Consider the following 15,767-nt stretch of genomic DNA (forward strand, 5'->3'; position numbering starts at 1 on the left):
TCAAGTTCTTATGTAAACATACTCACCCTTACCCTTTTTGTGGTGTAAGTTGCAGGTGTGCTAAAAGACACAGTGAAGCCCATCATGTTAAAGGAAATGTTTGGTGTCATTATGAAAGAATGCTAAACAGGTAAACGCTGCAAATAATTTTACTTAAGCAGAAAAAATATTGTCAGAAAAACATAGTCAGAGTAGCAAAAAGTAGTAGTTGTTAAACAGCAGTAAAGACTAGCATGCTGACACTGCTCACTGAGGTAAAGCTTGTGTAAAACAATGCTTGTCAAACAGTTCCACCTTGAACATGTATTTTTGAACACTTTCTGACTTTATATATTTGTTACTTTTCTTATAATATTTTTTTTACATTTCAATCTCTATCTTTTGAGTGAATAAATAACTCAAAATCGGAGATATATAGTCAGTAATTTCAAAATTTCACATATGTAACTTGAAAAGATTTGTTGATAACCGCAAATTTTGAGATGAAAGTTACAATTTTTACTTATTTATATAGAAAATTAGAATGAATAAGTAGAAAATTCGAGTTAGGCTTTTCAACAAGTCAAGTTACTCAGAAGTAAGTCAAAATTTTGAGATAACTCAAAATTTAAAGATATTTAGAAGTAGACATAATAACTTGAATTTTTGAAACATTTTGTCAGTCATTTGAATTTTTCAAACATGTATTGTGAAATGTTGAGCAAAAAAACCCCAAATTTGAGATAATAACTTGAACTTTCGAGTCACAATTTTGAATTTCAAAATTTCAAGTTGCTCACAAATAAGTCAAAACTTGTGAAGAAAATAACCCCAACTTTTGATACAATAGCTCAAAATCTTTTTTAAAAATTTTGAGTTGTTTTTTTAGGTGGCAGAAACAAGCACACGCATTAAAAGCCAGGAAAAAGCCACCCATCCTCCTAAATGTGAATTTTACGGAGCGGATTTGAACGCACCATGGGATTGCAGCCTACTTTGAAGCCGGCGGGTTGGGCCACACTCCAATGACTTTACACAGTCTTACCGAGAGACCGAGGGAACGAGAAAAGCCTGGCGCCTGCGTACGGCTTCGGTGTCCAGAAGCAGAGCGCTAAAGCAGCTGAAAGTGTGAGAGGAGAAGTTCAGTTTTTAGCATAGTCGCGCCGGTTGTCGTTTCACCTCTTTAAATGGTAGAAACCACTGTGGGATAGTGATTGGAGTTGACAAGCCCGCTTCACTACTGTATCCCCCCTCCTTCGTCTCCTTCGCCTCCTCCTCCCCTCCCGCTCAACACACACAACCAGGAAATCGTCGAGGTGTGCTTCTTTTATCCCGCTTGTGGCTACCCCTTTCGCGGGTGTCGATGCGGTTTTCTTCCCCTGTTTTTTCCTAGGTTTTTAAAAAGTATATATATATATATTATTTTTATTCCGCTGGTTTGACTCTTCAAGCCGGGCTTCACCTCTGAAGTCAGCCAAAGTTGCCTGCGAGGAGAGGATCTCCACTCTGGCCGAACAATGAGGTGGGTAAAGCGGCTCAAATCCCTTCATCTTCATTGTGTTTCCAGGCTACATTTTGTGTTTCGGCTAATACTTTTACAAGTAGACGACCTTTATTCTGACGTGGTAGAGCCTGCTCCACGGTGCTTGTCTGCTCGCTTAATCGCTACAGCAGGTGTTCCCAACGCATTCACTTCTATTTCTCATTCAGAAGCAACTCTTGCGTTTAATTGTTTTGGTGCTCTTTCAACCACACATGATACTGTGTAGCAGAATTGCCTTAATGCTGAGAGTCCGGTCCCACCTGTTCAAGTGCTTTCAAGAGCTTTCAAGAAATACTGGCTGAGGGTTAACTTAGCAGGTCAGATGACAAGAAGATACTTTTTGTATCAGCTTTTCGAGACACTCATTAGTGACCATTTGTTTAGCTACCGTAAGATTTCCCCTGGCAGTGTCGTTTGTGTAATTAAAATCCCCAGAGCAATAAAACCTCCACAGTGTAACCAAAGATCAGAGATCAGCTTAATATTTAGAGCATGAAAAGGGATTGCTCGCAGACACCCACAGCAAGGTGTGTTTTTGCTCTTCCAGCTGCACAATAACTACCCTGGTCACCTTGCTGTTGTTTATTTCATGTCATGCAGCTCACAGACATGCATTACACCAATTCTTGGTGGACACTTTCCCCCTCTGGCAGTTGAAGGAATATTTGCAGCAGGAACAAAATGGAAAGCTCATGTCCACAAATTCCACCGTCCTGTTACAGCCTGTGCAGTTGCCAATTACACGCTTTGAAGCCACCACTCCTGCCTGGCTGAAGCTTCTCTGGGCTCTTTTTTTTTTTTAATATACCCCCCCCAACTCTTTCACATTTTAAACGGTTCTGGAGCCCTTATGTCAACGAACACCTTTGGCACTTAAGCCAAGGAGTTTAGAGTTAAATATGTGTGGTGGTGCAGGCTGATAACCTGAGTGACTAGTTTTTCTTTTTTTTTTTTTTTATCTCAAACCTATTGCGCTGCCCTTTCTGTAACAATATCTCTCAGCTCAGGCGCATGGGTTGGTCCGGGTTTTGTATTTGTTGTGCACATATTTCTGCATGCTGACTTTGATTACAGCAGGAACGGGAGGTGACCGAGCTGCCTGAGATCCTGCCACAGGTTATGCATAAAACATACCCTTCTAATAAGGCCATTATTTAAGGTAACAGCAACAATAGGCAAAGATTACTGTGTTTACTTACTCGATGTAATGACATTCAGCCAACAAAGCATTACAAACTAGAACTTGCAAATCAACCAGCATCGGTGTGTCTCCTTTATATACCTACCTTGCTACTTTCTAATGTGTAATATAATATTACCCCTCATATGATAAGATAATCACGCTGCTTTATTATCAATAACCCCAGCCACACTTAAAAAAAAAAGTACTTCCCTATCTGAAAACCAGGTCAGCAAAGACGCAGTTAAAAACACACATACACACACAGTGTGTTAGCAAAGAGCATTTTTTTGCCCATATGCAGGTTGTGTCTTGCCCATTAGAGAAGTTGGAAGGTTGCATGCGGCTTAATGAATGCAGTTGTCTAACTCTAAACAGATCATGCTTTGGCTAGCCCTCCATTGTGGCCCAAACAGTTCGCGTCACCTTGTATAATAGATAAAGGCTGGTATGCAGCCCCACTCATGTTCATTGTCACTTATCCCTGTGGAATGTAAATGTTGACACAGAAGTGCACCCCGTTGGTCAAAAGTTCAGGAACTGACCCAGTTGGTTAAGTAAAGCATCCCAACTTGGGCCTGCCTTTAAATTTGCAACCCGTAGAAACGCCCTGCTGTTCTTCTCATGAAGCATTAGGGCCGTTAGACCAGGGATGTTGAAGTCATTGTGGGCCACATACAGCCCATTTTGATCTTATGTGGGCTGGACCAGTGAAACTACATGATAAATGTGTGAAATATAAAAACAGTTATAATGCACAGATCAAATATAATGCATTTTGCTTATTTACTGAGGACTCTCAATAATAGGAACTTTCCTGGTATTTGTTTGCTTATCGCTTAGGTAATTACTTTGCTGTAGTATGAATGGTAATGGGTGTGGACAGTCTTTAATAAATAGGAAAAGCTGTAAAACCTATGAAAACACAGTTAAGTTCTAAACGTGCGCACTCCTTCACATTTCTAAAGCTTTCCAGTGGGCTGGATTTGAGTCTTTAGTGGGCCGATTCGGCCCCCTGAGCTTTACGTTTGCCTAGTGTCTGCACTCCAGTTGAGATTCAGTTGCAGTCAAAGCACGATTTCATGACGCCACTTCTACAGCACAAACAAAACAATACGGTGTTGTATGGCTCTAGATGTTTACTGGTAGCTTTGACATTGCTTTTTAGGGTTTTACTGAGGTTCCTTTCTCAAAGTGAGACGTAAAATAAAGCTAACACTTGTGAGGCTTTTATCTGAGGTGTAAATATTATAGATGATGCTACTTTGTCAAAGTAAATGAGGATGGAACATAAATAAATTAGATTCTTTTCCTTGCTTTATTTTTTTTGTTGTATTTTATAGCATATAACCCCTTTGAAAACAGTAGACAATTAACTCCAGAAATCCATGAACCAACATGGATATTATCAGTGCAAAGACTGATGCTGCTGAAATGAAACTGAGCAAAGTTACAGAGGTTTTAGTGAAGACAACGCCAGGCGTTTTGCTGTGTGGCACATTTTGCACAGTGGCTACTATGTTGTGCTTTTTAGATTAAATGAAGGGCTGCTGATGTCACTCCACATGATACAAGTTGCCTGTTTTGATTGGCAAGAACCTTTCCAAGAAGACAAATCCTTGATGTAGATGTTACAAACACATAGTTATGTGTTTCCGGTGGAAACGGTGTGACTGGTTGCACTGGTTTTTAATTTTTACATCAGTGGAAATGGGCCTTTTCCTTCTCTGAGCTCCACTGAACTCACTTTCAGGGTTGATCTGTCGGTGTGAATGCAAATTTCTTCAAGTTTTAAGTCACTATATTCAATGTTTCCTTATGTTTTTTTTTTGTTTTGTTTTTTTGTATCTGCACACAGTGAACAATTGCTGTACTGATTGCCCGCACTTGAAACTGTCTTAGGTTACTCAGAAAGTGCATCTATCTGCATGATGATTCACGTTATTATCGGAGAGGTGACTCCCGTCTCTCGCTGTGACTCACTGACTGAATCTAGCTAAAAAAACTTTGTCCCATGTGAGACTGGCAGTGTAGCTGCCTCAGGCTCAAGAAGTAACACACAAGGAGCGATCACAAACGCAGACAGGTGTAATGTGTCTGCTTAACACAATGTTTACAGTCTAATGGGTTTCCTGTGCCCTTTTTAGAAACGGTGCATGCGTGAAAGTGATGCCAAGCTCAATGTGTCTCTGTGCTCTTGCACAAGCTTATTATTGATCAGCCTTAAAAGCAGTGAACTGGCCTCCCTCCGCCAGCCCTTCTTCTGTGTCTCGAGAAATTTTCTTTTCCTTGTTTTGGCACTTACTTGGAAGGAATGCAGCTCTAACCGTGATTTATGTAGTTTTGCTGTTGTATCATCTGCCACAATTAAATGTTCAACCTCTTGACCCTCGTGTACTAAGAGAATGCCAGTGGCTGTTATTTAGGCATTTAGCAACACGATTGCATACGGCCATGTAAGGATATCATGATGAAACTGTGGGGTTGCGACGTTATTGCCATGGCGTTGTGTAATATTCATGTAGGGATGCTGAATAGTTTTTTTTTTTTTTTTTTTTTCTTTTCATGTCTTCACTTGTTCTCCTAATTCCTTTGCACAGTCAGATTTTTCTTTTCAAGGCTTATAACAGTGGCAGTTTACTTTTAACCCATGTGGACTCTTTCCTGCACACAAACGCACAATTATAAGTGTGAGGTAAAGGATCAGTCTGCATTTTTATTTATTTATTTTTGTTAGCGGACAGGAAAATTGCGATTTGCTTTCTTTGCAAACTGTGCCCAAATACTTCCTCCCTCCAAAAAAACCCCAAACCTGATTACTTAATGTGAACATAAACGAAATGAGTTTTTTCCACCCGTAGACCTCCATGTATCCTCACTCAACCCTCCGCCCCAGAAGTAATTGGGGTGTGCTTGTGGGAATGGTTATCTGTAATAGATTAAGAATAATGTCTTTATTTCACACGTCATAAAGGCTCGTGCGTTGATCTGCGCGTTGAAAGGCTTCTCGATGTGTTGCCGTACGGTCGGGGTGACGGTGTGCTTCGTCGCTGAGCTCCCTCCATTATTAAAACGGCCCCGTCTAGTCGCATTTTGTTTCCCAAAACACCCAATCACCGCTCACCCCCACCCTGAACCAATTTACCCCTCCTGCCACCTCTCGTACTCATAAATAGGCCATTATGCCGACCAGCCTCTTGGATTAGGCACTTTGCTGCAAGAGTTGCCCAACATACAAAATCCTCTATTGTATACTTGGTGACAGATCCAATTTCCTTGGTAGTAGTTCATATTGCTTGTCTATAATTGTGCCTCTAGGTTATTTTTATTTTTTTTTTTAAATTTTTAAACTCTATGATCACTTATCTGTAAGTTAACCATTGCTGGTGATTTTTCACCCTTATGAAATAGTTTTTCAGCGAGCTTTGTGTCATGAAACATGAGTTCATACTTCTAAACCTGACACTAAAGGGACAGCAAACAGAAACCCTAACGAGGCTGAGCTGTGTATCAACTTTTGATGTATACAAAAATATACATATACATCTAGGAATGTGGGATAGGTTGATAACCAGTTATACAAGCATATCTCATTAGTCGGTGTCGTTTGTAGGAGTCGTGTATCTGGACGTTATCTGTGTGATTTGTTAAGGTTTTATGTGGATTTGTTGGTTTACTCAGAGTTTAGTGGTTGGTCACATGATTAGGGGCTGTGTTACTGATTGTTAATATTAGGCAACCATTCACCTGGAGGGAAGTTGAATAACTCTGTGATCTCTGTGATCCCTGTGATAAAATTTCACCAATAAGTTGGTTTATTAAGCATAAACAGCTTGTTTTGGACAGCCTCTTTCTTCTGTTTAGCCACAATCGAGATGCATCTGTCTTTGCTTTTGCCTGTATCTCCTGCTTCTACACAGCACTGGTACTACAATGAGTAATACCTTGAGGTTATGCTTTAACTTTAGTTGATGAGGTTCACTGACTTGTTTAAAAAAAAAAAGAAAAAAAAAAGACTTGAGAATGAAAGCGCTTGTATTCAAAGCCACAGGACTTGTTTTGAGATAAACAGTAATTTCACGTTGAGGAACGCAGAAATGTGTGTGACACAAAGTCAGCGGTCAACAAAGGAAAATGTTAACAATGAGGAAAATCTCAAATTTGTCCTGATGTTGTGTGCTTTGTGATGATAATTTGAGCTGTGTGTGTTAGCTGCACACGCCAACTGTTGAGAAGCGTATGCGCAACTAGAAGAAGGAAATGGGTGATTGCGTGTGTGTTTTGCGACATTATTGTGCCTGTTTATATAACGATGATGAGGTAAATGAGTTATCAATTGCCACTACTAAGTGTAAGTTCGTCTTTGAAGAAATCTGTATTACTGCCTCAGTGCTGGGTAGTCTGGAGGTAAATAAACATAAACATAGCATTCTTGTAGAAGAAAGTGGATAAATCTTTTAATTTAATTTTTTTATCAGTCTTTTTGAATAAAAATGCTCAGATTTTTTTCTCTTGTGGCTTTGACGTTCACCTGACCGTTCAACCCACTATGGAGAGAAATACTCTCATTAATAACAGTGGCATGGTTTTTGGCCAAGTCACTCAGGTCTTACTGATAAAGCTATTGCTTTGTTTAAGGTAAACAGGAAGTAGGAATTTTTTTAGACCAAGTAAACATTAGGCATTGTGTCAGCCTGTATCGGTGTTTTGTAAGTTTTACAGTGTTTCGCTATAACCAATATAGACCTGCAACTGTCATTCATCAGTTAGGCAGTGATCAGAAAATGCTGTTTGCCCCCCCGCAGCGTTTTTCTTCTCTCGTTACTTCTCCATAGGCCGGAGACTGTAAACACTGAGGTGTTGCGTCTCCATCTACGACCTTGTTTAAGATAAGACCTCTCTTAAAGCATTTTGAGCCGTTATGACCCTGGGGAGATGTTTCTTTTCCAGGGCAGCAGGATTAGATTTCACTTGTATGTAAATAATATCCTTAGCTTAACTGTGTCAAGAATGAGGTCAGAATTGTGATGACAAACTTCTTGTCCATTTGGATCTGTGCCATTTCTAACTGCAGATTTGAGCTTTCATCAGTATATACCTCTACTGCTTTGATACTTTCATTCTGTTTCCTAAATCTGTTCACGTAACTTTCCATGACAGGAAACAATTGTTAGGATTATTCCCTTTAGTTAATTTTCAGGAAAAGAAAATACAAATTGAAAAGTTCCTTGTTTTAGGAACTCAAAGTGGAAATTAGACCTTTGTATGGAGGATCACTCTGACCACAGCCGGTTGGAGGACTTGTTCATTGACCACTTCTCTAAACTATAGAGCAGAACAACAACTGCAGTCCAGCTGATTTCACTGCCCTGCGTTTTATCGGTCACAAATGAAATATTTCCAAAGAAGAAACTGTAACGCGTGCTGTAACACAGTATGTGCACAGTAGCTGCTGCACAGTGACTGAATGAAGCTAAAGACTCGACACAGCCTCCGGTCTCCTCTGCAGCGGCCCAGTCGAGTGACATCATACGAGCTGATGGAGAGCCTGCCGCTAACACTGGAGTGAAACCATAGATCACTTTGGGCAGAAAAGCTGCAGTGGTATATTGTATGGTCAGCAGTGCTAATGGGCATAAAGATGCAGTGGGTTCATCAGAGGGTCCACAGCTTAATGGACCATAATGGACAACACTTGGTATAAAACAGCTTTATGTTGTCAGCCATTTTTAACATTCCCATCTTAGAGGTCCTCAGATCATAAGTTCACTTATCAGGAATGATGGCGATTGCCGATTGACAGTTGTATGGGAAAGAACGGCCTCAGAGGAGACCCAGTTACATGCATCTGTCATCTGTTAAGCGCTGGGTTATATAATTAGTAAGCACCATTTATACATTAACACTGGAGAGTTTGACCTGGGTTTGTCTGAAGCTTTGCAACAGAGAAGGTTTACTTAAAGTCAACTCATGTTTCACTTTTTCTGTTGAGGACTGAACGTCTTTTTGCACATGGACCGTGATGTGCATAATCTAATCTAATGAGACAGTTTGTATTTTTTTGTTGTGCTTGCTGTTCTGGTTGCACTGTGAAACTAAGTATTTCCCTTTCTGTATTTCTTCAGTGTTTTGAGTCCTGAATTGTAAAAGTTTGAGCTTTGCGTGTCTAAAAAGACTTTTCTTTAGTTAAAGGGTCATGTGTTAAAAATGTTTATTGCCTGGTGTTCAGGGCAATAAACATTCTGTTTTTTGTTTGTTTTGTGGTAACAGTGCAGAGGCAAAGAGGTGTGAACAACCGAGGAGAAAACAAAAAAAAAAAAAAAGCTTGGCTTGTCCAAAGTGAGGATAATCCAAGTAAGCATTTCTGGCAAGTAACATAAGGTCAAAAGCTATGGACGCAATGCCATTGAGAAGCAGGAAGTGTGACTTAGGTGTTGCCTCCTTCCTTTTTGCCCAAAGTTGACAAAAAGAGACATCTCCTCTTAATTTCAGAGGAAAGGAGCATTACAAGTCAGGGCGGCTGAGTAAAGAGTTTGGATCGGCAGGGGATTGTTCTCCTTCAGAGAGCGAGCCGTGCCTCCTTCTTGGCCTGAGTTGAGGAGGATATGCTCCAACCTGTAAAAGGAATTGAGCTCAGAGAGGAGGACAGAGGTGAGATGGTTCCAAATATGGGCATTAAAAGTGTGCCAGTCCTGTCCCCCACAGCGCACACGAACACACCACACGTGCAGGCCGCGCCACCTCTGAATCAGCGGGGATTCATATCCACTCCTGACGTCATTGGACAACAAAGTGAACGTTTTTGGCCAAAGAAGTTTTTCCACAGCGCCCGAGAGTGGATGCTCAGCAAAAGATGAGTCAGCAGGCAAAGAATGCTTAGGCGTTTGACTCCATTCAGACGAAGATACTGAGAAGAAGGGTTTAAGAATAGTTTGATTCTAGATGTTTCTGTGTTGCTGATTCATGGAGGCGGAAAGCAGTAGCCTGGAGCGAGCCTGTATGTTTGTGTCTGTCTCTACCTTCAGCAACTTGCTAGGACTTGTGTGTGAAGAACCAGACGTAAAAGGGTAAAAAACAGTGAAGCAAGAAGAGCAGTAGCAGGATAAGGCTAGCAGAGATTGCTTTAATTCTTCCCTATAAAAGCATTATCATAAACAAATGGGCAGAGTCTTTTAATCTTTTTAAAGGAGACTGATGGTAATGGCAGGACTTCGAAATGTAGCCGATTCCTTCCTTTAAAAGCATATTGCTATATTCAGTTTGTTCTGCTTTACTCTCCCTTTTACAAACATGTCAAATAATCGTTGTTCATCAGCCAAAATTCCTTCCCGTTTCTTACAAACCCAAAGATCATCACTCTAATCATCAGAAACGCCCTCTCGTTTTCGTTTGTGTTCCTCGTCCACCCGATAAGCTGAAGAAGCTGCACCGGAGGGAAGTTTACTCGAACGGTGAACATCGAGCTACATATTAACATTTATGACGCAGCTGTGTCTATCTCACGGCAGAAATTGGACTCTGCAGTTTGAAAGCTTATCTCTTAGGTCTGGGAGAGTCCCTAAGCACTTCTCACAGGATGTACCACATTAACTCAGAGGTTTGCTTCAGAGTCATGTGTCTCCAGCTGAACATCGCTGGCAGCCGTATATACGGGCCACGAGTGACGTGAGGTCAGTGTATGCTCAAATGGATAAGGCTGAGCATCAATGGGCTTTTGTGTAGGCTCGCCGTGTCCGAGTCAGCATCGGGGGTCAAGTCGTTGTGTGTAAGCCAAAAGCTCAGACTTGAGATTGCTTGAAAGTGTTTTTTTTGTGTGTGTGTGTGTCTTCTAGTGTTTCCTCAATATATGATAATAACACAAGCAAATGTCCTTAATTTGGACATCTCAGGCACATCTGTACAGTGTTACATTTTGTTTGCAAGATGTGGCCAATCAGAACTAAGTTGGCTTAAAACATAAGAGATACAAGGATTATTTTGACCTGGGAATCATGCAAAGTTAGTCTAGAGTCCAAAACCAAAGGAATTGAATATGAGAGTAATAGTGTTTTAAATCCCCGTTTTAGTAAAACTGGACTGTTTGTAATTGAGTGACTTTAAAGAAACGATACAAGTTGCCCAGTTTCAGAATCTTTGATGCAGAAGGAGCATTCACGTGCCGGCACATGATGGGTTTCCCCACGGTGCTCCTTCACCATCAACAGTTCCTCTTCTCACTTCTGTCTGCAGCTGTGTGCCCATCTGGGCCATGACTTTCCCACCGTTACCCATTGTAAAGCATTCAGGTGCTCTGGTGCGAAAGGGAAACTTTCACTCTTCATTTAGTAATGACTTCTCACCGTATATATACTGTACACGTAGCCATCCTACCACATTCTAATCTTATGAGATTTAGCGCACATGCTGGCTGTAAGTGGTGCTCTTCTGCTGCAAGCATTTAAATAGCTGCTTGCTTTTACAATATCATTTATGGAACCGTCATTTATGGAACCGTCATTTGTGAAACGCATTTTGTGTTCTCAAAAAGGCCACAAGGAAGAAGGAGGAAGTGGGTTGGTTAAATGCAGACTTTATTTAGTGACTTAATGTCATCCTCTGTCTGGTTTCAATGTGACATTTTATAGTGGGCAAAAAATAAAAAAGAAGTGATGATTCACTGTTTACTCATCTAAGGTACAGCAAAGCCACCTGAGGGTTACTAATTTGTATGCGACACCTGTTTCTCATATATTTTTTTTTGTGTGTGGGTTGTGTGTGACTCACCTCCCCAAAGCTGTACAAAAAAAGGTTTAAAAAAATGCAGCACAAAGTTGAATGAATATTATTGTTGGTTCATATCTGGTCAAGTGTTCTGTGAGATACTCGGGCAATCTTGCGTCTCGTTTGCAGTCTGTACGCCACGGAGAAAGGCATTTATTCCTGAAGGCAAGAATAACTCAAAGATGAACATCATTAAAAAAAGATTGTTGGCTGTAGTTGTTTGGGGAGGGAAATGAGCTTTTCATATAGTGGAATTATGAACTCCTGGAGGAGATGCCTGATGAATTAGAAGGGAATGTGTTCCAGGGATGGATGCAGAGACAGAAATGTGGTTCCCTACTTAGTGTCTAGACAAGACTATTTAATATATACCCAAATCATGTACATGTATAGCAAGTGATATTTCTGCAAGGATACCACCAAGTGGCATTGGCAGGCATATTTTATACCTACTGAAACAGTTGAAGGAATGACTGAGGAGCATGGTAGGAGGGTCAGGTAAAGAGGAGGAGAAAGAGGGAAGAGAAGGAGCTACTGGGCCTGACTGTACTTGCCATTCGGAGAAAAGCTCTGAGAGCATAGCCTTATACAGATATTTCCAAGACGGCGTGTGCCCCAGCCGTGCACTGCGATTTCCTGTTAACCCCTAACTCACCAAGAAGACCAAATCACAGAGGGGATGAGGCACTCACTCTGGCTCCAATGAGAAGCGATGACGGACTCAGCCGTGTTGCAATAAATGAGCAATTTGCATATCAGTCGGGTGATCACTTCCTGTGGTGAAGTCCTTTCTTGCATTGAGGCTGTTGGCTCAAATCCTTCCCAGAGCAGCAGTCAGTGACCTATTTGTGCTTAAGAGAAAAACTCTTAAATCATCTGGTGACTTGGTTAGCTTGCCTACATTCAGCTTCACTAGATTGGTGGTCTTTGTTCAAGGAAGGACAGGAATAGGTTGTTTATGACCGCGCCTGTTGTGTTTTTATTCTAGTACTAAAAAGCAGTCCGATCAGACCCAGCTGCAAGCCCTCTGCACTGCAGCCTGTTATACCCAGTGGGCCGGGTCAGCACAGGTGGATGTGTTGGCAGCTTGACAGGTGGGGAGGGTGTGTGAAAGTCTGTCTTTATGCGCGTGTCTGCCACACATGCTTTTAGAGTCTCAGTGTCCGTAGTTCTATCAATAATGCAGCTGCTCACTCTCAGTCTCACTCTTGAGCCTTTGCTTTCTCTGCCATTAAATATGCATCAATTTCCCAGTCCTAAGTCTCTGTCCCCTCTCAGTTCCCATAAGCTGCCCTGCAATCCCAACAGCATGCTCATTGCTGATGAGTTGACTAAGTAAAACTAAAATGTTTGTAAAATCCATTCTTTGTCAACTGTTATTAAAACGTTATTTCCGTTATTAATTTGAGCTTTACGCTCAAATTAAAACATGATACTGACGAGCTCAGAGTGATTGTCGGAGGTTTGCCAGCGTGTTGCCATCAGTCTGAATGAGGGGACTTGACTCCACTTGGCTGCCAGCTGTCAGCCAAGTGGCTGCCAACTTATTCCTATACAACAGGAAGGCTGCTGAGGACAAAAGTTATAATTAAATGTGAATTTTTCTATACTGACATCAACAGATGTCACCGTATTTGAATTACTGCGCAAAGGTTTGGGGCAATATTCCAAATGTTCACTTTAAAGTGCCATAACGATAATCCACAATACTGAAATGCACTGTTCCTGACGTCACAACTATTAAAACTCACTGATGTTCTTTGTCACGCTGCACAAATTACGTATAAAGCAATAAGCTGCCTGCTTCCTGACAATACACTACATTTCTTTTCTTTTTTTAAAGTGATGGAGAATTCGGTTAAGGGGGGAATTCGATTTAAAACATCTGTTTGTACAATGCTAAAAAGTTTTTGCATTTCTGTATGTGGAGTGAAGTTGTGGAACAGATTGCTGGAGTTCATTACTCACTGTCCCAGCATGACTCGGGTTTAAAATGTAGAACAAAATTATAGTTTTTGCAGGGTAGAAGGAGGAAGGACTTTGATCGGGTGCTCTTGTCCGCTATCCGCTCTTCACACACTGTGCGTATAGCTGTATGTGTATACATGTGTATGTATACATATTATTTTAAAAACAAAAAAAAGCATTTCTTGGTCTGTTACTCGTGTTACCAAACTAAATATATGTAGAAAATTATAAGGAAGGATTTATGAAAGGATAAGACAGAAACGGGAAGTAAAAGTGATGATTAGTAGTTACTAAATAGTGGAGTGTTTTGTTTTGTTTAGTTTTTTTTCTCTTTGTGTTGTACTAGCATGTTCAAAATAAGGTCTTAGTTTATTAGAATTATCAGTGAATTTGGCATTTTCATATGCATGTATTGTCTGAAATGCATAGCACATGCAGTTATCTTTTATTTATTCATATTTTTTTTGTGCTTAAATTAAATTATTATAGTGGTGGGACAAAGAGATCACAATAATTGCCCCCTCTTAATTCATATGCTGGTTTCAAATATCAGTGTTTAGATTAAAAATAGGTTGGTGCTCTAAGCGGAGAACAATCCTGCCATCATTTGGTTCCCCACCTATTCAACTTTATCGGTGTCCCTACTCTTCATGGTAGTATCAAATGAAGCAAAAGAAGAAGAAACACAGAAGGGGAGAACAAATGCATTGAACGGCTGCATGGGGATAACATGCACACTGATACCTTAGTACAGGAAGTAAATACATGGGGGTCATTCCATGTCAGTTTATCAAAAGGCTTCCACTTGATCGGCTCAAATTTGCCCCACCAAAAATGTGGTGGTTAAGCTGCACTTACAATTCTGCACCAACATTGAATGAGCAGCGTCCAGTGTTGTTATCAGTTATGTGTCATAATGGCACGAAAGACACGATCTCTCTTCTTGGCCAGAAAAAGACGTGTTGCTGGGGAGTGACTTGACTGAGTACACACATCACATATTTTGGTTATAATAACATAAACATGCTTTTTCTAATAAAGTTAATTTGAATTTGTTATATTGTGCCATACCAGGGACAAATGTCAGAATGGTGTTGGATAAAAATGTTTTTCCACTCATATAGTATCTGTGAAAGTATTCACTAGATTTGAACAGCTTTAAATAATAATATATGACTTTAATGTGAGAAAATAAAATAAATAAAATATCAGTCCTCTACCTACAAACATATGGTTTCTACAGGCCTCCAGATCTGCTGTCAGAGAGATCAGACATCCAGATATTTTAGAGAAATGAGGCATCATTTTATGCTAACTTGAGTTACACTCAAGCCATAGTATGACATATTTACCCTAAAAGATCCGACGACCCTAGTGTAAGTAGTCTTCCGGATAATGGGATTTTACAGTGGCCCATCAAAAACAATGCTGGAAAAATCAGGTGAGATGGTGTTTTTTTATGTTAATTTGATCAATTGTGATGGAGTAAGATGTTTTCTTTATCACCTACACATATGTCTTAATGTAACAGACGATTCAAATCAGAGACATGCTATATCACGGCATTGTTGTTATTGTAGTCAACATATTGTGAGTTACTCGGCTTGCAATGCATTATCAGTGCACTCCTGTTTCCATGTGGGTGTTGTCCTTGCCAGCTTTACTTGCTGCAGTCACTACTTATGACCACACATGAGGGTGCTTAATATATGAGTATGTGAACAGAAGTAGAGTAGTTTGCAGTGAGTTTATCTTGTGGTTTTGATGGACCCTAGATGCTTATCTGGGAGTCGCTGTATGAGAATATCAGTGTTAACGTAGGCAACATATAATGACGGCATCTCATTGTAATTCCCGTGCCAACTTTCTGATTCCACTTCATGACCTATCTATGCCCCTCTAATGCACATCCTTGTTACTTAATGACTGATGTACATGCAGATGTGATAGAACTGTATGTTTAGTCTCTGAAACACAAGACATGCTGCAAAAATGTCTTTCTAGCACTTTTAACCTGTTTGAAAATATCTGAAGTTGTTAACCGATGTTTGCAAACATTGGAGGAAGAAAAATATGCACAGTTGCAGTGACTGACTTGAACCCAGTATTTTAAGGGGTTTCTGCTGTTATTTTTTTTTCCCAGACAGAGAACACTTACACAAATGTCTACAGGGCTGCAGGTAGCACAGACAACAAAAAGTCACTCTGGAAAGAGTGAGCCAACATTTAATATCAGCGCAGTTATTGTAAGGCATGTGCCAAATAACACAATAACAGGAAGGCATTTTGAAGTTTGACAGCAAACCTGAAGCTGGCTGTGTCGTGAAGTCACTTATA

General features: G+C 40.5%; 1 protein-coding gene across 3 annotated transcripts in view; it reads left to right on the plus strand.

The window, feature by feature from the left end:
* The first annotated feature begins 950 nt into the window (after positions 1–950).
* Positions 951–15,767, plus strand: part of vaspb (vasodilator stimulated phosphoprotein b) — a 32,230-nt gene continuing 17,413 nt past the window's right edge. Inside the window, exons 1-2 of one of the 3 annotated variants that reach the window (XM_031752680.2) lie at positions 954–1,295; positions 1,431–1,501. In XM_031752680.2, the coding sequence (XP_031608540.1) occupies positions 1,497–1,501 (5 nt within the window). In that variant the 5' untranslated portion in view covers positions 954–1,295; positions 1,431–1,496. Of the gene's footprint in view, positions 1,502–15,767 lie in introns of all 3 variants that reach the window. The other 2 variants (XM_031752681.2, XM_031752682.2) reach the window with 2 other exon arrangements.

Source organism: Oreochromis aureus, linkage group 14 (genome assembly GCF_013358895.1).
Source record: "Oreochromis aureus strain Israel breed Guangdong linkage group 14, ZZ_aureus, whole genome shotgun sequence".
NCBI lineage: Eukaryota > Metazoa > Chordata > Actinopteri > Cichliformes > Cichlidae > Oreochromis > Oreochromis aureus.